At 41.3% G+C, this 25,915-nt stretch overlaps 2 protein-coding genes and 4 long non-coding RNA genes across 10 annotated transcripts in view; 1 reads left to right on the top strand and 5 right to left on the bottom strand.

The window, feature by feature from the left end:
* Positions 1 to 814: 814 nt before the first annotated feature.
* On the bottom strand, positions 815 to 25,817 carry LOC116601202 (tetratricopeptide repeat protein 28-like). 2 transcript variants are annotated; one of them, XM_048734740.1, is made up of 4 exons: positions 25,725 to 25,795; positions 22,979 to 25,420; positions 21,750 to 21,754; positions 815 to 2,688 (listed from the first exon to the last, which is right to left on the bottom strand). In XM_048734740.1, exons 2-4 carry the CDS (start codon positions 25,412 to 25,414, stop codon positions 1,656 to 1,658), a joined length of 3,474 nt encoding a protein of 1,157 aa, XP_048590697.1. In that variant the 5' UTR covers positions 25,415 to 25,420; positions 25,725 to 25,795; the 3' UTR covers positions 815 to 1,655. The 2 variants fall into 2 exon arrangements, with proteins under 2 accessions (XP_048590697.1, XP_048590696.1); XM_048734739.1 differs by lacking the exons at positions 815 to 2,688; positions 21,750 to 21,754 and having other exon boundaries at positions 21,895 to 25,420; positions 25,725 to 25,817.
* Positions 3,571 to 25,915, bottom strand: part of LOC116601165 (tetratricopeptide repeat protein 28-like) — a 28,842-nt gene continuing 6,497 nt past the window's right edge. Inside the window, exons 1-5 of one of the 3 annotated variants that reach the window (XM_048734748.1) lie at positions 14,089 to 14,102; positions 13,907 to 14,000; positions 6,038 to 7,110; positions 5,040 to 5,077; positions 3,571 to 4,559 (exon numbers count right to left, since the gene is read on the bottom strand). In XM_048734748.1, coding sequence (XP_048590705.1) covers positions 3,726 to 4,559; positions 5,040 to 5,077; positions 6,038 to 7,073 — 1,908 coding nt within the window. In that variant the 5' untranslated portion in view covers positions 7,074 to 7,110; positions 13,907 to 14,000; positions 14,089 to 14,102 and the 3' untranslated portion in view covers positions 3,571 to 3,725. Of the gene's footprint in view, positions 4,560 to 5,039; positions 5,078 to 6,037; positions 7,111 to 13,906; positions 14,001 to 14,088; positions 14,103 to 25,436; positions 25,796 to 25,915 lie in introns of those variants that run through there. The other 2 variants (XM_048734749.1, XM_048734747.1) reach the window with 2 other exon arrangements.
* Positions 8,740 to 9,896, bottom strand: LOC125573924. Its single transcript, XR_007314275.1, has 2 exons — positions 9,575 to 9,896; positions 8,740 to 9,494 (listed from the first exon to the last, which is right to left on the bottom strand). It is a non-coding gene; the product is annotated as an uncharacterized LOC125573924 (long non-coding RNA).
* LOC125573920 lies at positions 10,122 to 12,650 on the bottom strand. The gene is made up of 2 exons (XR_007314268.1): positions 10,578 to 12,650; positions 10,122 to 10,409 (listed from the first exon to the last, which is right to left on the bottom strand). It is a non-coding gene; the product is annotated as an uncharacterized LOC125573920 (long non-coding RNA).
* On the top strand, positions 14,203 to 19,268 carry LOC125573917. Its single transcript, XR_007314264.1, has 2 exons — positions 14,203 to 14,339; positions 18,572 to 19,268. It is a non-coding gene; the product is annotated as an uncharacterized LOC125573917 (long non-coding RNA).
* LOC125573919 lies at positions 18,906 to 20,896 on the bottom strand. Of its 2 annotated transcripts, none has more exons than XR_007314267.1 (2): positions 19,454 to 20,896; positions 18,906 to 19,120 (listed from the first exon to the last, which is right to left on the bottom strand). It is a non-coding gene; the product is annotated as an uncharacterized LOC125573919 (long non-coding RNA). The 2 variants fall into 2 exon arrangements; XR_007314266.1 differs by having other exon boundaries at positions 18,906 to 19,095.

The following is a 25,915-nucleotide window of genomic DNA, read 5'->3' as shown; positions in this document are numbered from 1 at the left end:
CCGATCGAGTTCCGGTGGTCGCGTAGTAATGCACACAGGTGGTAAAGGCCTCAGGCTACAACTTTGAGCTTGGATTCGTTTACCCATTTAGCTGACCATTTTCCCTTGGTTATTTCGTCCCAGCTGGCAGTGGTACTTGATTTTTATAGCAGCGGACATGCGGCTTGAGTAGGAGCGCTATTCCTGAAGCAATTTATAGGGATCTTCCCCTGAAGAATTGTCGTTTATAAAGCTTGTGGAAAATGCAGGAGTTGAAAGTCGCCAGGAGAAAGCATGCCATCAAACCCCCCTTATCACGTGCTTATTATTATAAGAACATTTGTGCATTTGCGATATCCCAACAGCGACAGGTACAAGGACCGTTTTCGCAATCTTCCGTGCGCGTCCAAAATGCCACAGACTGGCGGGCCATAGCTGACCCAAAATGATGCGGACAAAGGGAAATTTGACTCAAGGTCCAAAACACTGCAAAAGAAGCACTCTGTCAGCACTTTCTATAGCTTCGTCTGTAAACTCCACTTTGTACGCCATTTCAGATCAGCTGTGGCCCGCCAGTCTATTGTATTTTGGATGCGCGCGCAACATCATGAGAACGGTGTTATCCCTAGCACATAAAACATTTCCGCCCTCCTTCCTCCAGTGAAAAGGTTCACTTTCTTAGGTTCTCGAACCCCCACCCCCCCCTCCCCACCTCATGAAAAACCCTGGGTACCGATCTGTAGCGGTATGTTATAAAAGGAACGATAGCGTGAACGCAGCAATGTAGGTGTAACATCTACATCTGCGTCTGCAGTTGTAACAGCGGGTCCAACACTTGTATTTACATTTTATTTCCTCTTCTATTCCTACAAATACTATAATATGGCCAAACACTAGTCTCTACTATGCAATTAATATCATTATTATCATACTTATTTGATCCTATGCAAAGAGCATCAAAATATAGGATATACTTCATAATAATTAATAAAGAAAAGAAAAATGATGAAAAACCGTATTTTAATCTGCAGTTATAGCAATGGATTTCTTACATTCTAAGAAGAATTAACTTTGGTGATTATTTACTAATAATCTGGATTTGATTAATAAGCGGAATTAGCAAAGCGAAATTTAACTTGGCTATTATTATCAAAGAATACAAGCCTTCGTGAATGCTTTTAAGGGTTCCCTCAAAAAACATTCGCTCCCTCCGCAGAATGCGCACGCATCCCCCCCCCCCTTTCTGGTGGCCCAAAAGGGGGTCATTTCTTATTAAGTAATCTTCGAATACTATGCTTTTTCTAAATGATTCCTATGACTGCGCACCCCTCCTCAGCCAATCCTGGGTACGCGCCTGTTCACAACCTTTTTGTTGTATTTTGTTAACTTGGTTACACTCAACTAGATTGTTTTATAGATAAGCTACGACTTGCGAATCAAAATCAATCAAAAGTTATTGACTTGATTGCTCTGCTTCAAATAACCAAATAACGAATTAGCGCCTTACTCTGGAGGGCACCTTTTCAAAAAAGACCCTAGAGATAAATAGTAAAAAAATGAATACACATGAGATATAACTGTCATACAAATATGAAAACAAGTCAAGCTGAGCTTACTCCTCCGAGTTCCCTGTGTTGCAGGGTTCCAGAGTTTCTTGAAACTTCCCTTCTACGTCTCTACCGTATAGTGACGTCATCACCGACGAGAACAAACGCGCCCCAGTAATAGGGGTGGCTGTATTTATCATTCATTGAGATGGTGTCCCGGATTGTCCGCTTGAGACTGGCACTAGTGGACAATCCGCTGGCCAGGTGACGATAAAAGCGCTCCATGAACTCCAGTGTGGCATTGTCGCCAATAGTCCACAGCGTTGCGAGCACGGAGCGAGCTCCTGCAGCGAGGAACGCTCGCGCCAGACCCATCACGCCCTCGGCTCTGATCTGGCCTCTGCCGCTATGACAGCAGCTGAGCACGACCAGACTTGCGTTGATCTGACACGAGCTGATTTCCTTCATCGTCAGGAGGTATTCCTCTTTTTCGGCGATATCATGCTTATCCATGCGTGGTTCTGGTGCGACTAATATTTCACCCGTCTGTGAGTCACCGTGCGAAGCGATGTGTATAACACCGACGCCTTTCTTGAGACTCTGCATCACCGCATTCTTGGTCGCTTGGTACTCGATCAAACATGTCACGTCGGGAAGTATTTCTCTGATCTTGATAGCTTCCTTACTTGCTGCAGGGAGATTTGCAAACCTCTTGTGAAAAGACTTCACCACGTCGGCTCCATTCCTGCGTGTAAATACGTTTGCGTTTGATCTTGGATTCGCAACGACAAGTACACCACGTTTGAAGTGCTTGTCTTCAGGACATTCTCTCAGTAACTTAAGAGTAGTGAGTGATGGGCCGAAACGAATTGCCTTTTTCTCAGCGAGGAATCTCCCGTCTGGCGACTGCAGAGCGCCGAATGGGACCATGAACGTAACTCCTTCAGGAACAAACACGACTTCAACTTGGGTGAGTTCCTTCTCAATTGGTTCAATCAGTATCCGGTACAGCTCTTTTAGTAGACCGGACCCTCTCTGTGTCTCGGCACTGCCTATTGGGGGTGGCGAACAGACGTTTTCTTCGTGCTCCTGTGGTACTTTACCGCTAGTACCCTCGTCACTCGCCTTCGGTTTTCCTGTGGTATGTGGTAAAGGAGACGTGGTAGCAAGGTGACACTCACTATCTCCGCCCCACATCTTGGCGACACTCTTGTCTTTTCTGTTTCCGCTTGATTCGCCTTCGATTTCATTCGTCTTCTCTGAGCCCTTGTACTCTAGTGTTATCCTTGCGAGTTCTGTCAGCACGTGTTGTTGTTCAGACTCGTCATCATAGTCCAGGTCCAGCGATCTGTCTTCAAAGGTATCATCGCGATTTTGACGGACGTGCAGATTTGCATCACATATAACTCTGTTGATCAGGTATCTGAGAAGAGATAGCCATTGTTCCGATTCATATTTCATTTGCATTGCTGCGGGATGTACAACTAACGGAGTTAGAGATGAGAGAGTGAATAAGTGAAGGTATATATCACTCAATGATACAACAACAAACAAGGGCGAGGTACCACTGACTAACAAACATACTTCTTGGTCTAATGAGCCCTTTGTTGCATCTCCTTGAAGTCCATATTTGGTTTGAAGGTTTTCACTAAGGGCGCGCGATCTTCCTTGCTCTGACACCAACAAGGCTTGGCTCTTTTTCCCGAGTACAACTGACACAGAGACTAGCCAGTGATATGTTTTAATATAGGTATCTACGATATTAGTTTTTGCTTCTTCTAGCTTTTCAAGATTAGTGAAGTTTTGCTCGTAACAAATGAAGCTTTTTAAAAGATACGATTCCGCATCTCCAAACTGGTCCATACAGACATACAACTTGCCGATACCCTGGTATATCTTAGAAAGTAAGTAGTAATTTTTCGGAGAATAATATTCTGCAAGCAGGAAGTACTCAAGCGCCTCCTTGTAGTTAAGACGAATAAAATGCACTTCAGCCATCATCCAATACACTATTCCTTGGTTATACGTGCTACCATTCTTCTCGTACTTATCTCTCGCTTGTTGGCAGCACTCCATAGCCTTATCGTAGTTACGTTGAGATAGGTGCAGCATACCCATCATAAGATGTGTCTGTACTTGCCCAACTACGTCGCCATTCTTTAAACATGAATCAAGCTGCTTTTCGTAACACTTGTTCGCCTAGTTGAAGTTTTCACTTTCCTCGTATAGTAGTCCAAGCTCCACTAGGTTGGGCGGCACGTTCTCTAACGTTGCAGTAAGACTGATTGCTTGACGAATGCATTTCTTCTTCTCCTCGTATTTACAAATTACTTTGTGAATACTCGCCATAGCGCGGTATGCATTAATTTGACCCTTCTGGTCACCTGTCGTTTGAAATAGACTAAGTGCGTGTTGGTAGTTATTCAATGCGTCCTCGTGCTTGGCCTGAGACATGTGCACATTACCAATACCATAGTATGCCTTTGATTGACCACGCTCGTCACCTGTCTTTTGAAATAGACTAAGTGCGTGTTGGTAGTTATTCAATGCGTCCTCGTACTTGCCCTGGTTAAAGTGCACATTACCCATACCGCGGTATGCACTAGCTTGACCACTCTCGTCACCTGTTTTTTGAAATAGACTAAGTGCGTGTTGGTAGTTATTCATTGCGTCCTCGTAGTTGCCCTGGTTAAAGTGCACATTACCCATACCATGGTATGCACTAGCTTGACCACTCTCGTCACCTGTCTTTTGACATAGACTAAGTGCGTGTTGGTAGTTATTCAATGCGTCCTCGTACTTGCCATGAGACCTGTGCACAACACCCATATCCAGGTATGCACTAGCTTGACCACTCTCGTCACCTGTCTTTTGAAATAGACTAAGTGCGTGTTGGTAGTTATTCATTGCGTCCTCGAACTTGCCCTGCTTAAAGTGCATATCACCCATACCATGGTATGCACTAGCTTGACCACTCTCGTCACCTGTCTTTTGGAATAGACTAAGTGCGTGTTGGTAGTTATTCATTGCGTCCTCGAACTTGCCCTGCTTAAAGTGCATATCACCCATACCATGGTATGCTTTAGCTTGACCACTCTCGTCACCTGTCTTTTGAAATAGACTGAGTGCGTGTTGGTAGTTATTCATTGCGTCCTCGTACTTGCCCTGGTTAAAGTGCACATTACCCATACCATGGTATGCACTAGCTTGACCACTCTCGTCACCTGTCTTTTGACATAGACTAAGTGCGTGTTGGTAGTTATTCATTGCGTCCTCGTACTTGGCCTGAGACCTGTGCACATTACCCATACCCCGGTATGCACTAGCTTGACCACTCTCGTCACCTGTCTTTTGAAATAGACTAAGTGCGTGTTGGTAGTTATTCATTGCGTCCTCGTAGTTGCCCTGGTTAAAGTGCACATTACCCATACCATGGTATGCACTAGCTTGACCACTCTCGTCACCTGTCTTTTGACATAGACTAAGTGCGTGTTGGTAGTTATTCATTGCGTCCTCGTACTTGGCCTGAGACCTGTGCACATTACCCATACCCCGGTATGCACTAGCTTGACCACTCTCGTCACCTGTCTTTTGAAATAGACTAAGTGCGTGTTGGTAGATATTCAATGCGTCCTCGTACTTGCCCTGAGAGCTGTGCACAACACCCATACCCCGGTATGCACTAGCTTGACCACTCTCGTCACCTGTCTTTTGAAATAGACTAAGTGCGTGTTGGTAGATATTCAATGCGTCCTCGTACTTGCCCTGAGAGCTGTGCACAACACCTATACCCAGGTATGCATTAGCTTGACCACTCTCGTCACCTGTCTTTTGAAATAGACTAAGTGCGTGTTGGTAGTTATTCATTGCGTCCTCGTACTTGCCCTGAGACCAGTGCACATCACCCATACCGAGGTATGCTTTAGCTTGACCACTCTCGTCACCTGTCTTTTAAAATAGACTAAATGCGTGTTGGTAGTTATTCATTGCGTCCTCGTACTTGCCCTGAGACCAGTGCACATCACCCATACCGAGGTATGCTTTAGCTTGACCACTCTCGTCACCTGTCTTTTGAAATAGACTAAGTGCGTGTTGGTAGTTATTCATTGCGTCCTCGTACTTGCCCTGACACCAGTGCACATCACCCATACCGAGGTATGCTTTAGCTTGACAACTCTTGTCACCTGTCTTTTGAAATAGACTAAGTGCGTGTTGGTAGTTATTCAATGCGTCCTCGAACTTGCCCTGAGAGCTGTGCACAACACCTATACCCAGGTATGCATTAGCTTGACCACTCTCGTCACCTGTCTTTTGAAATAGACTAAGTGCGTGTTGGTAGTTATTCATTGCGTCCTCGTACTTGCCCTGAGACCAGTGCACATCACCCATACCGAGGTATGCTTTAGCTTGACCACTCTCGTCACCTGTCTTTTGAAATAGACTAAGTGCGTGTTGGTAGTTATTCATTGCGTACTCGCACTTGCCCTGCTTAAAGTGCATATCACCCATACCATGGTATGCACTAGCTTGACCACTCTCGTCACCTGTCTTTTGGAATAGACTAAGTGCGTGTTGGTAGTTATTCATTGCGTCCTCGTACTTGCCCTGGTTAAAGTGCACATTACCCATACCGCGGTATGCACTAGCTTGACCACTCTCGTCACCTGTTTTTTGAAATAGACTAAGTGCGTGTTGGTAGTTATTCATTGCGTCCTCGTACTTGCCCTGGTTAAAGTGCACATTACCCATACCATGGTATGCTTCAGCTTGACCACTCTCGTCACCTGTCTTTTGACATAGACTAAGTGCGTGTTGGTAGTTATTCATTGCGTCCTCGTACTTGGCCTGAGACCTGTGCACATTACCCATACCCCGGTATGCATTAGCTTGACCACTCTCGTCTCCTGTCTTTTGAAATAGACTAAGTGCGTGTTGGTAGTTATTCATTTCGTCCTCGTACTTGGCCTGAGACCTGTGCACATATCCCATACCCCGGTATGCACTAGCTTGACCACTCTCGTCACCTGTCTTTTGATATAGACTAAGTGCGTGTTGGTAGATATTCAATGCGTCCTCGTACTTGCCCTGAGAGCTGTGCACAACACCCATACCCAGGTATGCATTAGCTTGACCACTCTCGTCACCTGTCTTTTGAAATAGACTAAGTGCGTGTTGGTAGTTATTCATTGCGTCCTCGTACTTGCCCTGAGACCAGTGCACATCACCCATACCGAGGTATGCTTTAGCTTGACCACTCTCGTCACCTGTCTTTTGAAATAGACTAAGTGCGTGTTGGTAGTTATTCAATGCGTCCTCGTACTTGCCCTGAGACCTGTGCGCATCACCCATACCCAGGTATGCATTAGCTTGACCACTCTCGTCACCTGTCTTTTGAAATAGACTAAGTGCGTGTTGGTAATTATTCATTGCGTCCTCGTACTTGCCCTCAGACCTGTGCACATTACCCATACCCAGGTATGCTTCAGCTTGACCACTCACGTCACCTGTCTTTTGACATAGACTAAGTGCGTGTTGGAAATTCTCCATTGACTGATTGTAATCGTGCAGCCTGTGCTGAATATCACTGAAATTAGATAACATAATTCAAAGAGATTATTTTAAAATATAATTTATTGTAATGTAATGTAAAATTTAGTATATGTATTGAGTATTAAGTATTATATATATATAAGTATGTTTTTAGAATACCTTTCTTCATCACATTTGCATGTTCACACATATCTTCTAGAGTAACTGTTTTTGAAGAAATAGTCTTATTCGTACTTTTAAGGTAGCGCTGCACGCTTTTTTAAAAGGTTGGTTTATATGATTAGTTTTGGCTAGAGTAGTTAAGCTATTCACAGCAAAAAAATGTTTCTGTTTCTATTTTATGTGTTAACACTTTATTTCTGACACTTTCTTTACCGAAAACGCACCGTCCCATTTTAAAACGACAGACAGAGAAGAAATCAAACATTGTGAGGGCAATGACAATGTCCTTTTTTCTCATACATCCGTCGTGCTTTGCGGTCGCGTACAAGAGCTTCGAACGTGAAAGACGTTTTTTTATTATTATTATTATTATTATTTCATCTATTTTTTGTTGCTCTTGGAATACTCATCAAACAGGGGAAAATAGCCAGCGTGTGGGAGTTCCCCCTCCCCTCCCCCCTAGCCAACGGGCCTGTGACGTGGGAGAGTAGTGTTGACATCTGTTGGCTTTGTCTTTTTACATTGCCCATTAGCGAGATCAGTCGGGATTTGAAACGCTGATTTTGAGTAAAGTTTACATCCTCAAGTATTCTTTTACCTTTTTGAGTGTTTATTGGTGTTTTATAGCACGAATAGATGCAAAGAAGTTGAATAAACGGCGTGACGTCACGGACAAGCGTGTGTTACCATTTATCCAACCGTTAGTAGGGCCGACAAGGCCTAGCGACGACTGGAAATAGAGTTTATAGCGGAACTCACTAAAGTTACTTGCAAGCTTCACGCCTAGCGATCATCAGATTGAAGTACATTATGAATAAATTAACTAATTCAGAATCTAAAGAACTAACAAACTATAAGTGTTCCTGTTAGAAATATATATGTCTGTTAGAAATATATAGGGTTTTCTTTTATTAGAAAATTACAATAGGCTTTCTCTTAGATTATTACTAGTTTTTTTCATGTCACGATGCATTTCTAAGAGAACTTGTTTTGGAGACGTAGATTTCTTCACATAATAGAGTAAAGAGCAGTCCTAGTAACCTGGAGAAGATTCAGAACTTAAATAGAGTGAACACAACACTCATTAAAGTCGTAAGAAAAAAAGTGAGGGAAGCTATTTTTCCACAGGACACAAACATGAATGACTTTGCAAAGTCTAAAGTAAGAATAGAGAGCCGTAACCATAAATACGAAAAAAGTCTGTTATAGAACTGACAAAATCCATACCTCGTTCAATGCTTGATATGGAACTTCCGAGTGTAAGGGACCGATCGTTATTTACGTCCACGGGGGGGGGGGGGGGGGGGGGGGTAGGAGGGGGGGCGGTGTTTTTTTTAATAAATCCAAGATTGAAATTTTTACCCCCCTGAAAAATGTAATGATAAAATTTAGACCCCCCCTCAGAAATCATGACGTCTTAAAAATTACCACCACTCCCCCCCGGTATTTTTGAGTCAACGGAACATCGCCCTGCTTAAGAAAAAATTAACAGTTTTTTTTCTTTTATTATTATAAACCCGCTAAGAATTTACAAATTTCAATTTAATTGCTCATATCTTATTACACTTTTAAAAGATTGGCGAAAATAAAGTGACGCGAAAAGTAAGTGTCGTAAAAATTAGGATGCGCGAAAATTAAGTGAGTACACAAGAAACATTTGGGGGAGTATTGGTCTTTTAATAAGCTTTATGATACACCTTATGAGTTTGACTTGTATAGATTTTTATGAAGATAAATTTAGCCAACGCATCTTTTTGTTGCAAATGAGTTGATGATTATAGCACATTAATTCCATTCCATTAAATTTGTTTTGCTTGATTTTATTATCCCTAAAATCGCGAAATCGCGAAAATAAAGTGATCGGGTTTTTACGAAAATAGGAAAATCGCGAAAATAAAGTGTCGCGAAATATCGCCATCTCACATTCTCGGAATTTTGACGCCGCGAAAATTATGTGTAATAAGGCAGATCGCCTGGTCGGTATCTCACGTGGAACAAGATAAAAAAAATTACCCCCCCCCCCCTCCTCTGGGTATGGAAATGAAAAAAATAACCCCCTAAAAACTGCATTTCTAAAATTTTTCTCTGTGGACGTTATGGTAAATAATGAACTGGTATTTATGCTTAGGCTTTTTGGGTGTTCTCTGACAGTGTCTTTTTAATAGTGTTTCTAAGGAAAAGTTCATTTATTATCCGAGGGAGGGGGACGCGTGAGGATTTTGATAAAAGTAAGGGATAAAATTAGTTGCCCCCCCCCTTTCAGGAGGAACAAAATTTCTCATGCCCCCCTTATGCTTCCTCCATATTTTAGAAACCCCCCACCCCCACCCACCCACCCCTCCAGAAAAACAAAGAAGGAAGGAACGCAAAAGACAATGTCAAAGGAATGCGAGCAAGAGATTAGCTGCAAGCTGGTCAGGAAGTGGAGGGGAAAGAATTCGCTAAAAATATTAATTCAGAAAAAGTGAAGGCATTGAATTGCATAGATAAAACGTGGCTCTCCTCGATTGTGCGTGCCAATAACTGCCCCCAAACCGATGAGACTCATTGGACCAAGAAGTCTGATTTGACACTTGGTCAAGTTATATAGAAGAGACAAAACCAGTGACCAAAGAAATCAGTGACCCCCGTTTTTAAAATCCATACACTTTCGACCCCCACCCCCCCACCCCTCTCGGTATAATAAATGAACTTTCCCTAAGAAATTCTAATTCAAGAAAATATCCGAGTCCGAATCTAAGGCTAGGTTCCCAGCAAACTTCGCAGACAAATTGACTCTCACTGGCTTTTCGACGTAATGTCGAAAAAACACACACAAAACCCTGTATCTCAAAATGTATGCTGTCCTTTATACAAAACCGCAGACATCGCTCAATGACAAGTAACAGCAATCTCTAATTTTAATGGCGGAACACGCTACAAGTTACTTGCAAGCTTCACGCCTAACGAAAGAGATACATTATGAATAAATTACCTATTGCAGAATCTAAGAAACTAAGGCTTTCTCTCTCTTTTTATAAATATATATAGTTTTCTTTTATCAGCAAAAAAATAGGATTACAATATAGTTCCTATTAGATTATTACTTGTATGAAAATGTCACGACACATTTACAAGAGGCTTTGGTTATAGATATCTGCGCACAACAGAGTAAAGAGCCGTCCTAGAAACCTAGAGAAGATTCAAAACTTATAAACAGTGAGTTGTAAGCGTAGGAGTGATGGAAGCTATTTTTTCCACAGGACACAAACAAAAGATGACTTCGCAAGTCCAAAGTAAGTACAGAAAACCGTAACTATAACACGAAATAGTCTGTTATAGAACTGACAAAATCCATACCTCGTTCAATAATGCTTGGTATGAAGCTTTCGAGTGTAATGATACATAGAGGTTCATTTCCCGAAAGTTTTAACTTGATTTCACCTTGTTCAACTTGCCTTTAAGCACAATTCGACACTACATCAGGGCTGTAGTTGAAGATCAAATGATGCTTTGCACAAAATACGAACAAACAAAAAAATGTAGGAAATTTGAATTGCAAATCACAAACGTTTGTAGGGGATTTCCCCCATTAGCTAGTCTGAATAACAGACGAATTTAGGTTTATCCACAGGAAGCCCAAGCTCTTCAATTTCTTTTTATTAGCATTACGGTTAACAATGTACTAGTATTTATGTTAACACTTTATGACAGTTAAAAACGTATTTGGTGTTTCTTCAGAAAATTTAATAGGATCTTTTTTTTTAAATTGGTTCAAAGCTAATTCAAGAATTAGTCCGAATTTGCACCGAATGGTAAGTTTCCAGCAAAATTCGCAGACAAATTCACTCTTAGGACGCCTCAAGCCTATAGAATTTGCGCCGCATGCGGATTTATTTATATGAATATGTATATAGTATTAGCATAAGGGTGGATGTATCCCTATCCCAAACAGTGTCTGGCGAGAGACGAACAAGACGTTCCTTTCTAAACAGGTATGTCGTGTAATTCAAGTTACGAGGCAAAACTGAAGCGAAGCAAAAGTCGTATGCGGCTTGCAAAACATCGACATATCTTACATCATTATACTGAAAATCGAAGAGCTATACATATAAATGATATCTCTAATTGAACTAGACCCTGCGCGCAGGGTTGACTGGTATACCTGAGATCTGCAACTTGTTTGGGCCCTGTGTTCTGACATGTATGACAATGATTTCACTGCACACTTTGTATATGATAAAATATATATACAATCTTGGTTTGTATTGTAATTGTCATATCACAACACTGATTGGGGTAAGAAAGGTAAGAGCATCATCTTTTCAGGTGGGTGGTGGACTTGAGGTGTGCTGCATGAATGGGACTGATTGTCCAATCTTTTACATGCCAAAAATCTTAAAAATACTATCCCCAAAGCAGAGTTAGCACAGTAATAAAATTAAGGAAAGCTGAGAATGTGTTTTGAAATTGTTATTTCTTAAAAAATTATTTGGTTCACAGCCCTCAATGTGCAATCACTTAGGGGTAAATTTATTTTAACACCTAAAGCCAGTCATATTGTATTAACAATATAATTTTATTGAAAATTATCATTTTATTTATGTAAGTGCAAAGTAAACAACAACATTTATTTATTTTGAAGTCAAATGAGAGGGCTATAGAATATCCAGACTTTAAATTAGATTATATACATATTTTCAAGACGGCACAATTATCTAGATTTAATTGAAAATGTTCCATAAAAATAAAAGGACATTCAATTAAAAATAAAGGTATTTAAGGAAAATAACAAAACTCATCTAAAGGAAGCACCAAAAAAAAAGCGCCAAAGTACCAAAATAATTTTCATAGATTTAATTTTCATGTTTACCTCTAAATAGATACCAAAGCCAAAGCAGCAGGATTTTAACTTTTCTAGTACAAGACTTTTGACACCTAAGTATTGATGAAAACTGCTTGATATTCTGATGGAACTTGTCTCGATTTAAGTCACACATATTCTGTACTTAATTGGAATCGAAGTGGTAAAAATGATATGACATTCAATGACAGAGATCAAGATATTTTATAGAAAGAAAACAAAATTCATCTTATGAGTACCCAGTCAAGTGTCCGATCTAAGTAGCCTATTCTTTGGGATTCCTTCATCGACAAACTACTTCAACTTCAAGATAGATAAAGCAATAAAGGTAAATACCTCAAGACCATTCATGAGTGTCCAGAGCACATTCAATTAAGTCTTAAGGTAAACTATATGTGTAAGTGTAAAGCAGTCAGCACATTAACTTTAATCTCGACCCTCACGTGTATCGGGTCTATTCGGGTTGCAAATGTATTAACACAAGTAAATAAAGCGAAATCAATCCAAGCGGAGATAATTTTCCACAATAACTTGGTAGAAATTGAGGCTATGGTAAAATATACAGTTATCGAATCGCGAACCGGGCCTTTAACCCCACAAATAACATTGATCTGAGAGCTGGAATCTTAAAATTCAAGATGGCGGCCATGACACAGTTTTAAATTATGCAGAAAGTATTCTGGTAACTAGGCATTGCGATGACGTAGAACGGTAGGCTAGATACATCTTGTAAGAAAAATGCTTATGTGAGTTTGGGCGTGTGTTACCCTGGTCCCAGAGCCTCGGAGATGCTCAAGGCTCTGGGACCAGGGTAGGCGTGTGTCGGCGGCGAGGTAAAAGTTCAAAGAGAAAGTGAGCTGTCACTCATCAATCACTCTCATACCAACATCACAACATTGGCCGTAACTAGGCAGGTTTTTGAACAATGGAATCGAGCGTTGCTCCACTCCCTTCCTATTTTATATAGAACCTAAATATGAAGTTAGGTTCGGAGAGCGTTCGGGCTAGTCACGAACACTCAAGACGCTATGGTTACTCAGTACTGTTCAAATGTTTCGAGAGTTGAAAACAACCATCGTGTGGGTTTTTAGACAAGAAAAATAGAAATATAACGAAAAAGGATTTCGCTGAATTGGGAGGCAGGAGACATTTCGCACAAAGGTTAGAGATATTTTATTTGCGGAATACAATATTCAATACAAATTGGGAATGCATTTTTGGTTATTTTATTAAGAAATCGCTGACAAAGTATCCTAATTCCCGTGGTACAACCATGGTAGTTCCATGGTGCGAACTAGGGTTTCTCTATCTTCTTAGAAATATAATTTCCTTTTATCAACAACAAACTAGGATCACAACAGGTTTCCTCTTAGATTGACCTTAGATTGATTCCTCTTAGATCCTCTTAGGTGCAAAAGAGTTGGAAATTAGATTTGATATTGGACCCAAATGCGTTAAAAAGCGACAAACTCGTTAAATGTTGGAGCCAAAGAATTCGCCCGATTTTTGTATAATCTGGCAAACATACAGAACTATAGCCTCGCTTCAGTAGGGGCTCTCATTTTTTGCATATTGTTTTGAGAGTGACGCTTATTTAAAAGAGGGCGCATATTCGAATCATTACGGTATATATCCTATATTTATTTTAATGTTAATATACAACCTATAAATCTATGTACCCAATATATATGTTTATCTATATTACAAACAGTACTGTGTGTTTAATCTAGCCTATTAGGCGAAGGGAGAAATGACAGTGAAACATGGTAAGAATTAGCATGGCTCGCTAGTGCTGATTACGACATTTAACTGAGAAAGTACTCACCAATCAAATCAAATCCCGGAGGTGAAAAGAACAAAAAAGAAGTGATAAAGCTCTCTTTGCACAAGTCGAGCTAATGAAGACGGCTTCACGAAGGCTGAGGTTCAAAAGACAGAGGAAAAGTTAACCATAACACAAACAACCAAGTAACGGAGTCACAACCGACAAATCCAAATTCAGCTTACCGCTTGTGTTGGTTATTGACGCTAAAATGTCAATACAATGATCAAGCTTGCTATTGACAATTTAAGCGATGGTAGACGGTAACACGCAGGTTCTATAAGTCCAAAAGCCAGTAAATGTGAACCTCGCTAAACACGCAAACAGGAAATTCTACTAAGTGAAAGTGAAAGGATTGGCGGGGGACTCCCCTTATTAGTATGCAGAAACATTACGTCATGTGGGTATCAGGCTTTCTCAAGAGGAAAATACACAGGTATCTATCTATAATAATACGCGTCTTAGAACCTAATATAGACAGATTCAACTGGGGTATGGTATGATATGCTAGGAAATTCAGGTTATGAGATTCAAAATGCAACAAATGATTGTTGTTGTTTTTTAAACAGTTCATCTCCTCATGATACCATCAAGATTTTGAGGGTTCTTTATTGCAACAGGAAAAAATTCCTACTGGTTAAGAAATGCAAAACTCTACGCTCCTAGATATCTTATAGTGTGACAATTCCTATAGGGGCAAGGGGGGGGGGGGGGGGGGCTAAAACTAGATCCTGAGCGCAGGGTTGACTGGGATACCTGTGGTATTATATGTATATCTGCTATTTGTTTTGTGCCCGTGTTGTGACAGGTATGACAAGAAACATAAAAATACCGAATACTTCAGGCAGATCAACGGGTTTTTGGTCTTTATTCCTGGCGCATTTCACGCTCGCCCCTAATTCCTTTCTACTCGAGAATTGGCGTTTTGAAGCTAAGTCACTGACCTCTAGACATCCCTTCCTTGTTCAGTTCTCAAAGGAATACTTAGGAATGCAACATGGTTTAGATTAGCCAATCAGCGCCAAGGTATGTTTGAACAGAAGTGCACTTCGGCTTCAAGTATAGGGTTTAGTGGGGCTAGCCATAGGCGACCCGACTATGGTTATATACCGTGGCCGATATGGACAAAACATCATCTAAAATGTAAAGCACATGCAACATTAATAATTTCAACGCAAACTTAATAATTCGAACACAAACTTGATAATTCGAACACAAATTTAATAATTTGAACTCAAACTCAAACCATGGAACGCTAAATGCTTTCTACGAATTGTTACTGAGAAAGCACTGAACACCCACCACTCGTGTCAAATCCTGATTGATGATTTAAGCCCTTATTGTACAAGTCGAGCGGGTGAAAACGGCTATGCGAAGGCTAAATGTGTAGTTCTAGAAAATATTCATACCCCCTCCCACAAGGAGGGGTTCTGAGGTATGAACCCCCACCCCTCTGGAATTTCCAGCCCGCTGGAAAAAAAATAAATACGGTAACTGTAATGGAAAAAGGGCATTTCACCCGTCTTCCCCTCTGGAAATTCCTGGGCGTTTGACCCCCCACCCCCTCCGGAGTTCCCAATCCCTCCATGGGGGGTATGGATATTTTCTGGAACGACACAATTACAAAAGTGAGAAGATAAAATAGCCATGACACTAGCGAATAAGAGAACGGAATCACAACGGACAAATCAGCTTACCGCTTGTGCTGGTTTTGGTGGAAGCTAATGCAATAAAGAAATGATGAAGCCTGCTATTGATGAGTTAGGCGGTGCAGGCTCTATAATTCCAAAAGCCAGTGAACTGAGTAAATGTGAGCCCCGCTAAACACTCAAACAGGAAATTCTACTAGCGAAAGTGAAAGTCAGATTGCCGGGGACTCCCCTTATTAGTATGCAAAAGCATTGCGTCATGTCTTTCTCAAGAGGAAAATACACAGGAATCTAGTTATGAAAAGGTTATGAATAAACAAATTAAATTGAACAATGATCAAATTTTTACCCTATCCCAAGCTTTGTTTGAAGTTTTTATTTATTATTTTTTTTATTCTCATACCAGGGACTATTCTGTTGCGCTTGCGCATTTCACTGCGCGCGCTATGACGATCTAAATGGCGGACGTGGATTGTTATGACAAAAAATCGCACTCTTTCTTCCAACAGAAGGAAAACAGAATGTTTATATATAGTTCCGCTCCAATCAGCGATTGTCGGATACCGTTTTGCGTGCTAAATGTTTCCATAAAGATGCCAAACAATTAACCATTCACAGGAATATGTAATGATTTCTACATACATTTCGAGAATGATATCTCCGTTATTTGAGTGCGACTGTCTGGAGCTCTGCACTATGGCAGTCTTTCTTCTATAGTTTATGATTGGATACTATGATAGAAATCCGTACTTTTCCGTTCGGATAAACTTATTTACAACTACGGTGTAACTATGACCAGGGCGAGCGGCCTGGGAAGGAGTTCCAAACTTTATATGCCACTGGGTTAGCCAGAGTCGGGAAAATTGAGCGGCGAATTTTACGGGTCGAAAATACGGAAAACCACGGAAAACCAACTCGATGATTATGGTGATTTTATTGTAAAACGATCGTAAAGTGAATTATAATTAATTGAATCTAAAATTAGGAATTTTACCTCAAAAGCGCATGGGAGAAAACATACATGCATAAATGTGCCTTTGTGGCCCTGGTAGAGCTTACAATAATATTTGAACTCTAATCATGGAATAAAGTAGAACATAAATTGCATAATTATCCTAAACAAGTTACATGCAGTCAAGGCATAAAGACCAAATTGTTAGAGCCTCATGCTCTCTAACCTAGAGTGGGCGTTCCTGTAAAATAGATCTCTCTAGCTGTTGCATTTCCAGAAGATTTGTAATAAACTCGTAGATTGTACATTGTAGATGATAATCTCGCATACGAAAACGTATATGACCCACCAACGGACACTAAGCCTGATGAACAATATAATGGGTACTTACATATCGTTCCCGCTTGGCTCTAAATTAAACCAAAGATTGTACCACTAGAAATGCTTGCACTGAATATACCAGGTAGGTATCTGGGAAATAAAACCACTACTCCCATATTGTGATCACTTTTATGGGTGCCATTTATAGGAAAATCGGAGAAAGATCTTGAATTATTTTTTTAGTGTGTGGTATCAATTTTCTAGTGTATGATTGTTGGTGGAACTGTTCGCGGTGTCATATCAAGCACAAGTTGTTCTGAATCACATACAATTATCATTCCCTCCTTTAAACAACCCTTTCATTTCCCAGAAATCGGACAAATATTTTTGGAGATATTGTCGCCTAAATAAACACTTAGATACTTCTCGTGAATATTGAATATTTCATTATTATGGAATATCGAGTAATAAAACCACACAAATGACGCCACCATGTTGTGCACAGATACTAATAATTTCATTATTTGTTAACGTCTATACTGGCAAAATTGGAAAGCACCTTTAACTTTACTTGTTTTGTGTCAGTTTTCAGCATAATTACGAGGTGAAAGTCATTATGGTAATCCATTCTTTTATTCCATATGAAATTTGCAATTCATCTGCTTCAATTAGTTCCTCAAGGACAGGGCCGGAATTGTGCCTCCCAAGTCAACGTAATCACATAAATTCTATAAATGAAACATTGCTGTCAGTATGTTGGTAGCTTGCTCTAACGAAAGAAGGAAAGAAGAAAAAAATACACTTAATTTAATCATTTAGACATTCTGAAGACGTGCATAGGATTACGAGCAAGAGAAAAGCACAACCAGACATATTTGCAGATTTAATCACGCGCTATGGGGTTTTCTAAAGCGGGTATTCGTACCATGGCACCTGGGGAGAGGGGGGACATATAGGGGGATTATGGTCGTGATACGGGTAGAGGTGCGTGGCAGGGGTAAGGACTGGAGGGTAAATATGGGGATAATGCTACAGTAAGTGAAGTTGGACTATAAGGAGTGTCCGGGATAGTGATGCGATTGTTTTTGGTTAAAAGCGGGTCTTCGTACCATGGCATCTAGGGTGGGTGGATGAAAAAAGGGGGGGTTTGTTGTCAGTGGAGAGAGGATCTAAAGGGGAGAAAAAAGTAGAATATACATAATGGCGTGGAATGACAAGAATAAGGGTAACACAATTATAGTGGTTTCCCCTAAGGAGAGCCTGCAATCGTCGGATGTTGGTCAGCATCTGCGCGCATGGTCATACACAATAGTTTAGTCGTGCTGTTTATGAAAAGAAATAAACTTTTTGTTTTTCTTCGCTAAAACTATTTTTGATAGAATAGTTTTCGATTGACAAAAATAAAATTTTGAGGCCTGTTTGCCGCCGAAAATACATCATATCAAGATATTGGTGATATTCGTGAGGCTGTAATAAAAGTAAATAGAACTAAATGTTGTATTTCAGAAAGTGCGCTTCTCACAGATTTTTTAATGATTTTATTTCAGTTTCTGTGACGTTATCTTCAAGCTTCAATATCAGAGGAGCCGTAAACTGTTTGGCAAACAATTCTTAAGGGGGTGGGGGAGAAGCGAAAAAAAAAGGAACAAATCAACACATAGAGGACCAAATAGTCAGGGTCCTTGTCATCATCTTGATGCCGTCCGTTGATGAGGCACTGACTTCATTCCTTCGTTTGCTTCACAGAAAACCAACCAGCAGAAGATGGCGGCCCACCAGCAGACACTGGGCCAGACGCTCCGACAGACCAGCCTGCAAGCGAGGCCCCAGTAGAACAAGATACCGCGCCTGCGCAAGATGAGGCACCAGCTGAGGAGACTCCAAAGGAATGAGCCGATAGTTTAAGTCTCTGGGTTAGTGCTACGAATCTTTTACTGCCGAAAAAAATTGGTGGTGTACTTTTAATTTTCGAACTTGAATTACATTTTCAATCATCCAACAGTAAAATCTGCTATATGGATGATAATATTTTCCGCGGGGTTGATATAGAGTACAGATAAAGATGAATACAATCTTAAGCTATTATTTCAAATTTTGCCTATATTATCAAATATAAGGTTTAAATCATCTTACATCATTGAGATATGTCAGAATAAACCTTTTAACGGCTTCACAATGCAAAAAGGCCATAAAAACGTTTATAATCCTTTTTTGGTAAGAATTTCCGCCATCTTCTCGGGTCCCTCATCTTGGATCTGCCATCTTGGATTCTTATGATTTTTGCCCAAAAAAAATCTGGAATTATTACAGAAGAAAAGTATTTGCATGCATGTGTAACCGTCGGAACTTGACATTTACCGTGCGGTTACGAAAAATGTAGAAACAAATGCAATACTGAAGGCAAAACTATCAGGTTCTGACACCAGCCAAAAAGTAGGCAAAATTAAATGGAATGAAACGAAAACGATCGAGCGAAAGGCAACGTGAGAACGAATACATGATGCAAGGCATGGTCTTATAAGGATTTATTAACAAATTAAATAATAAATTTTAAGTGATAACAAACATAGTCAAATCCCGAGAAAAGGTAACCTAAACCAAAGCTAGTTTTAAAAACAAAGTACTTACAACCGGTAAATCAAACTGAACACAACTGGCATGACAGGCCCGTACGAACAGCGCTCAAAGCTTGTAGCTTATCTCTGCTGACTGTCTTCCCTGAGCAACTGCATATCTCGCTCCCGCATCACGCCGCGCAAGCAATGCGTCTCCTTTGCTCAACGGTACTAAACTAAAAAAAAACTAACTAATACTGTTAAAACAGCCGATTTTATACTCGCTTGGGGACGCGCATTTTTCTAGGGACGCTAACATTTACTACCGTTCAAATTACTCAGCGTTCATTGTCCTGTCAAATTTAGAAACAAATCTTCCTGGGAAATGGTAAAAGGACGCTTACTTGATTCAATTAGCACTATCAAGCTATTGATACTAATCTAAAGGAATTTGAAACATGTTGAAAGTAAATTCCTAAACGTGTACGGATCGAATTAGAATCACGTTTGACAAACAATCCGTAAAATACGTAAAACAATTATAATCGCAATCCAAAAATCGCTTAATTAAAATTTTTGCAAAATCTAAAATAACCCAAAATACCACCCGGTCACACATGTATGTGCTCAAAGCAATGATAAATGTATGATATTAGCTCTAGTCACTAGTAAATCCAGTGACATTTATAACAACAGCTTTGAGAGAGCAAAATTTACCCACACCTCCCCCCAAATATCCGAGGTAAAACAAAATTTGTACCTAAAATACAGAAAGAATATATCACGGTTACCACTGTATGAAATGCTACGCTACCGCTGGAATTGGCGATTCTCCAATCGCCGATCGAGTTCCGGTGGTCGCGTAGTAATGCCCACAGGTGGAAAAGGCCTCAGGCTACAACTTTGAGCTTGGATTCGTTTACCCATTTAGCTGACCATTTTCCCTTGGTTATTTCGTCCCAGCTGGCAGTGGTACTTGATTTTTATAGCAGCGGACATGCGGCATGAGTAGGAGCGCTATTCCTGAAGTAATTTATGGGGATCTTCCCCTGAAGAATTGTCGTTTATAAAGCTTGTGGAAAATGCAGGAGTTGAAAGTCCCAAGGAGAAAGCATGCCCTCAAACCCCCCTTATCACGTGCTTATTATTATAAGAATATTTGTGCATTTGCGATATCCCAACAGCGACAGGTACAAGGACCGTTTTTGTGATCTTCCGTGCGCGTCCAAAATGCCACAGATTGGCGGGCCATAGCTGATCCAAAATGATGCGGACAAAGGGAAATTTGACTCTAGGTCCAAAACACTGCAAAAGAAGCACTCTGTCAGCACTTTCTATAGCTTCGTCTGTAAAATCCACTTTGTACGCCATTTCAGATCAGCTGTGTCCCGCCAGTCTATTGTATTTTGGATGCGCGCGCAACATCATGAGAACGGTGTTATCCCTAGCACATAAAACATTTCCGCCCCCCTTCCTCCAGTGAAAAGGTTCACTTTCTTAGGTTCTCGAACCCCCACCCCCCTCCCCACCTCATGAAAAACCCTGGGTACCGATCTGTAGCGGAATGTTATAAAAGGAACGATAGCGTGAACGCAGCAATGTAGGTGTAACATCTACATCTGCGTCTGCAGTTGTAACAGCGGGTCCAACACTTGTATTTACATTTTATTTCCTCTTCTATTCCTACAAATACTATAACATGGCCAAACACTAGTCTCTACTATACAATTAATATCATTATTATTATACTTATTTGATCCTATGCAAAGAGCATCAAAATATAGGATATACTTTATAATAATTAATAAAGAAAAGAAAAATGATGAAAAACCGTATTTTAATCTGCAGTTATAGCAATGGATTTCTTACATTCTAAGAAGAATTAACTTTGGGGATTATTTACTAATAATCTGGATTTGATTAATAAGCGGAATTAGCAAAGTGAAATTTAACTCGACTATTATTATCAAAGAATACAAGCCTTCGTGAATGCTTTTAGGGGTTCCCTCTCGAATAACCCTAAAAAAAACATTCGCTCCCTCCGCAGAATGCGCACGCATCCCCCCCCCCCCACCCACCTTCTTGGTGGCCCAAAAGGGGGTCATTTCTTATTAAGAAATTTTCGAATACTATGCCTTTTCTAAATGATTCCTATGACTGCGCACCCCTCCTCAGCCAATCCTGGGTACGCGCCTGTTCACAACCTTTTTGTTGTATTTTGTTAACTTGGTTACACTCAACTACACTGTTTTATAAATAAGCTACGACTTGCAAATCAAAATCAATCAAAAGTTATTGACTTGATTGCTCTGCTTCAAATAAGCAAATGACGAATTAGCGCCTTACTCTGAATGCCACCTTTTCAAAAAAGACCCTAGAGATGAATAGTGCCAAAAAGAATACACATGAGATATAACTGTCATACAAATATGAAAAAAAGTCAAGCTGAGCTTACTCCTCCGAGTTCAATGTATTGCAGGGTCCCAGAGGTTTTTTTTGAAACTTCCCTTCTTCGTCTTTACCGTATAGTGACGTCATCACCGACGAGAACAAACGCGCCCCAGTAATAGGGGTGGCTGTATTTATCATTCATTGAGATGGTGTCCCGGATTGTCCGCTTGAGACTGGCACTAGTTGACAATCCGCTGGCCAGGTGACGATAGAAGCGCTCCATGAACTCCAGTGCGGCTTTGTCGCCAATCGCCCACAGCGTTGCGAGCACGGAGCGAGCTCCTGCAGCGAGGAACGCTCGCGCCAGACCCATCACGCCCTCGGCTCTGATCTGGCCTCTGCCGCTATGACAGCAGCTGAGTACGACCAGACTTGCGTTGATCTGACACGAGCTGATTTCCTTCATTGTCAGGAGGTATTCCTCTTTTTCAGCGATATCATGCTCATCCATGCGTGGTTCTGGTGCGACTAATATTTCCCCCGTCTTTGAGTCACCGTGCGAAGCGATATGGACAACACCGACGGCTTTTTCGAGACTCTGCATCACCACATTCTTGGTCGCTTGGTACTCGATCAAACATGTCACGTCGGGCAGTATTTCACTGATCATAATAGCTTCCTTACTTGCTGCAGGGAGATTTGAAAACCTCTCGTGAAAAGACATCACCACGTCGGCTCCACTCCTGTTGCGTGTAAATACGTTTGCGTTCGATCTTGGATTCGCAACGACAAGTACACCACGTTTGCAGTGCTTGTCTTCAGGACATTCTCTCAGTAACTTAAGAGTAGTGAGTGATGGGCCGAAACGAATTGCCTTTTTCTCAGAAAGGAATCTCCCGTCTGGCGACTGCAGAGCGCCGAATGGGACCATGAACGTAACACCTTCAGGAACAAACACGACTTCATCTTGGGTGAGTTCCATCTTAATTGGTTCGATCAGTATCCGGTACAGCTCTTTTAGTAGACCGGACCCTCTCTGTGTCTCGGCACTGCTTATTGGGGGTGGCGTACAGACGTCTTCGTCGTGCTCCTGTGGTACTTTACCGCTAGTAACCTCGTCACTCACCTTCGGTTTTTCTGTGGTATGTGGTAAAGGAGACCTGGTAGCAAGGTGACACTCACTATCTCCGCCCCACATCTTGGCGACACTCTTGTCTTTTCTGTTTCCGCTTGATTCGCCTCCGATTTCATTCGTCTTCTCTGAGCCCTTGGACCCTAGTGTTACCCTTGCGAGTTCTGTCAGCACGTGTTGTTGTTCAGACTCGTCATCATAGTCCAGGTCCAGCGATCTGTCTTCGAAGGTATCATCGCGATTTTGACGGACGTGCAGATTTGCATCACATATAACTCTGTTGATCAGGTATTTGAGAAGAGATAGCCATTGTTCCGCTTTATCTGTCATTTGCATTGCTGCGGGATGTACAACTAACGGAGTTAGAGATGAGAGAGTGAATAAGTGAAGGTATTTATCACTCAATGATACAACAACAAACGAGGGCGAGGTTCCACTGACTAACAAACATACTTCTTGGCCTAATGAGTTCTTTGTTGCATCTCCTTGAAGTCCATATTTGGTTTGAAGGTTTTCACTAAGGACGCGCGATCTTCCTTGCTCTGACACCAACACGGCTTGGCTCTTTTTCCCGAGTTTAACTGACACAAAGACTAGCCAGTGATATGCCTCAATATAGGTATCTACGATATTAGTTTTTGCGTCTTCTAGCTTTCCAAGATTAGTGAAGATTTGCTCGTAAAAAATCAAGCTTTTAAAAAGATACGATTCCGCATCTTCAAACTGGCCCATACAGACATACAACTTGCCGATACCCTGGTATATATTAGAAAGTAAGCGAGTGCTAGTTTTTGGAGAATAATATTCTGCAAGCAGGAAGTACTCAAGTGCCTCCTTGTAGTTAAGACGAATAAAATGCACTTCAGCCATCCTCAAATACAATATTGCTTGCATATTTTGGCTATACGTGCTACCACTCTTCTCGTACTTATCTCGCGCTTGTTGGTAACACTCCATAGCCTTATCGTAGTTACGTTGAGACATGTGCAGTGTACCCATCATAACATGTGTATGTGCTTGCCCAACTACGTCGCCATTCATTAAACATAAATCAAGCTGCTTTTCGTAACACTTGTTCGCCTCGTTGAAGTCTCCACTTTTCGTGTATAGTCTTCCACGCTCCTCTAGGTTGGGCTGCACGTTCTCTGACGTTGCAGCAATACTGATTGCTTGACGAATGCATTTCTTCTCCTCCTCGTATTTACAAATTACTCCGAAAATATTCGCCATAGCGCGGTATGTGTTAACTTGACCCTCCTGGTCACCTGCCTTTTGAAATAGACTAAGTGCGTGTTGGTAGTTATTCAATGCGTCCTCGTCCTTGCTCTGAGACCTGTGCACATTACCCATACCCAGGTATGCATTAGCTTGACCACTCTCGTCACCTGCCTTTTGAAATAGACTAAGTGCGTGTTGGTAGATATTCAATGCGTCCTCGTACTTGCCCTGAAACCTGTACACATTACCCATACAGAGGTATGTATTTTTAATTAGACCACTCTCGTCACCTCTCTTTTGCAATAGACTAAGTGCGCGTTGGTAGTTATTCATTGCGTCCTCGTACTTGGCCTGAAACATGTGCACATTACCCATACCCCGGTATGCATTAGCTTGACCACTCTCGTCACCTGTCTTTTGAAATAGACTAAGTGCGTGTTGGTAGTTATTCATTGCGTCCTCGTACTTGCCCTGAAACCTGTACACATTACCAATACCATAATATGCATAAGCTTGACCACTCACGTCACCTGTCTTTAGAAATAGACTAAGTGCGTGTTGGTAGTTATTCATTGCGTCCTCGTACTTGGCCTGAAACATGTGCACATTACCCATACCCCGGTATGCATTAGCTTGACCACTCTCGTCACCTGTCTTTTGAAATAGACTAAGTCCGTGTTGGTAGCTATTCATTGCGTCCTCGTACTTTCCCTGAGACATGTGCATATCACCCATACCCAGGTATGCATTAGCTTGACCACTCTCGTCACCTGTCGTTTGAAATAGACTAAGTGCGAGTTGGTAGTTATTCATTGAGTCCTCGTACTTGTCCTGAGACATGTGCATATCACCCATACCCAGGTATGCATTAGCTTGACCACTCTCGTCACCTGTCTTTTGAAATAGACTAAGTGCGTGTTGGTAGTTATTCATTGCGTCCTCGTACTTGCCCTGAGAACTGTACACAACACCCATACCGAGGTATGCATTAGCTTGACAACTCTCGTCACCTGTCTTTTGAAATAGACTAAGTGCGAGTTGGTAGTTATTCATTGCGTCCTCGTACTTGCCCTGTGAGATGTGCACAAAACCCATACCCAGGTATGCCTTAGCTTGACCACTCTCGTCACCTGTCTTTTGAAATAGACTAAGTGCGTGTTGGTAGTTATTCATTGCGTCCTCGTACTTGGCATGAGACCTGTGCACTCTACCCATATCCAGGTATGCATTACCTTGACCACTCTCGTCACCTGTCTTTTGACATAGACTAAGTGCGTGTCGGAAATTCTCCATTGACTGATTGTAATCGTGCAGCCTGTGCTGAATTTCACCCATCAATCTATAACAAGCTGCTTGAGTCTGATTGTCATCATTTGATTTCGCTATTTCCATAGCAGCTGTATAACATGACATTGCATTTTCATACTGCGCTTTTTTAGAAAATGTGCCGCCCGCTTCCAAATACACACACATCATCAGCTCGCTGCTCCCGAGCAAGTACGAAATATCGTAACATACTTTCAGTAAACGAATCTGCTGGTCTGGTGTCAGCGGGCTCATGGTCATCCCCCACATAATCAGGAAACCGAATATGTCGGGAAGGTTGGACCACACCCTGCCAATGGCGTCCCACTCGGCCACGCCCCAGTCAGAAAAAGGCTTGCCCTCAGACATCTTGTGGTGTTTTGCCAAATCTGAAATTAGATAACATAATTCAAAGAGATTATTTTAAAATATAATTTATTGTAATGTAATGTAAAATTTAGTATATGTATTGAGTATTAAGTATTATAT

This window comes from Nematostella vectensis, chromosome 11 (assembly GCF_932526225.1).
Source record: "Nematostella vectensis chromosome 11, jaNemVect1.1, whole genome shotgun sequence".
NCBI lineage: Eukaryota > Metazoa > Cnidaria > Anthozoa > Actiniaria > Edwardsiidae > Nematostella > Nematostella vectensis.
The sequence above is the reverse complement of the archived record's forward strand: the minus strand, read 5'-3'. Positions and strand labels throughout refer to the sequence as shown.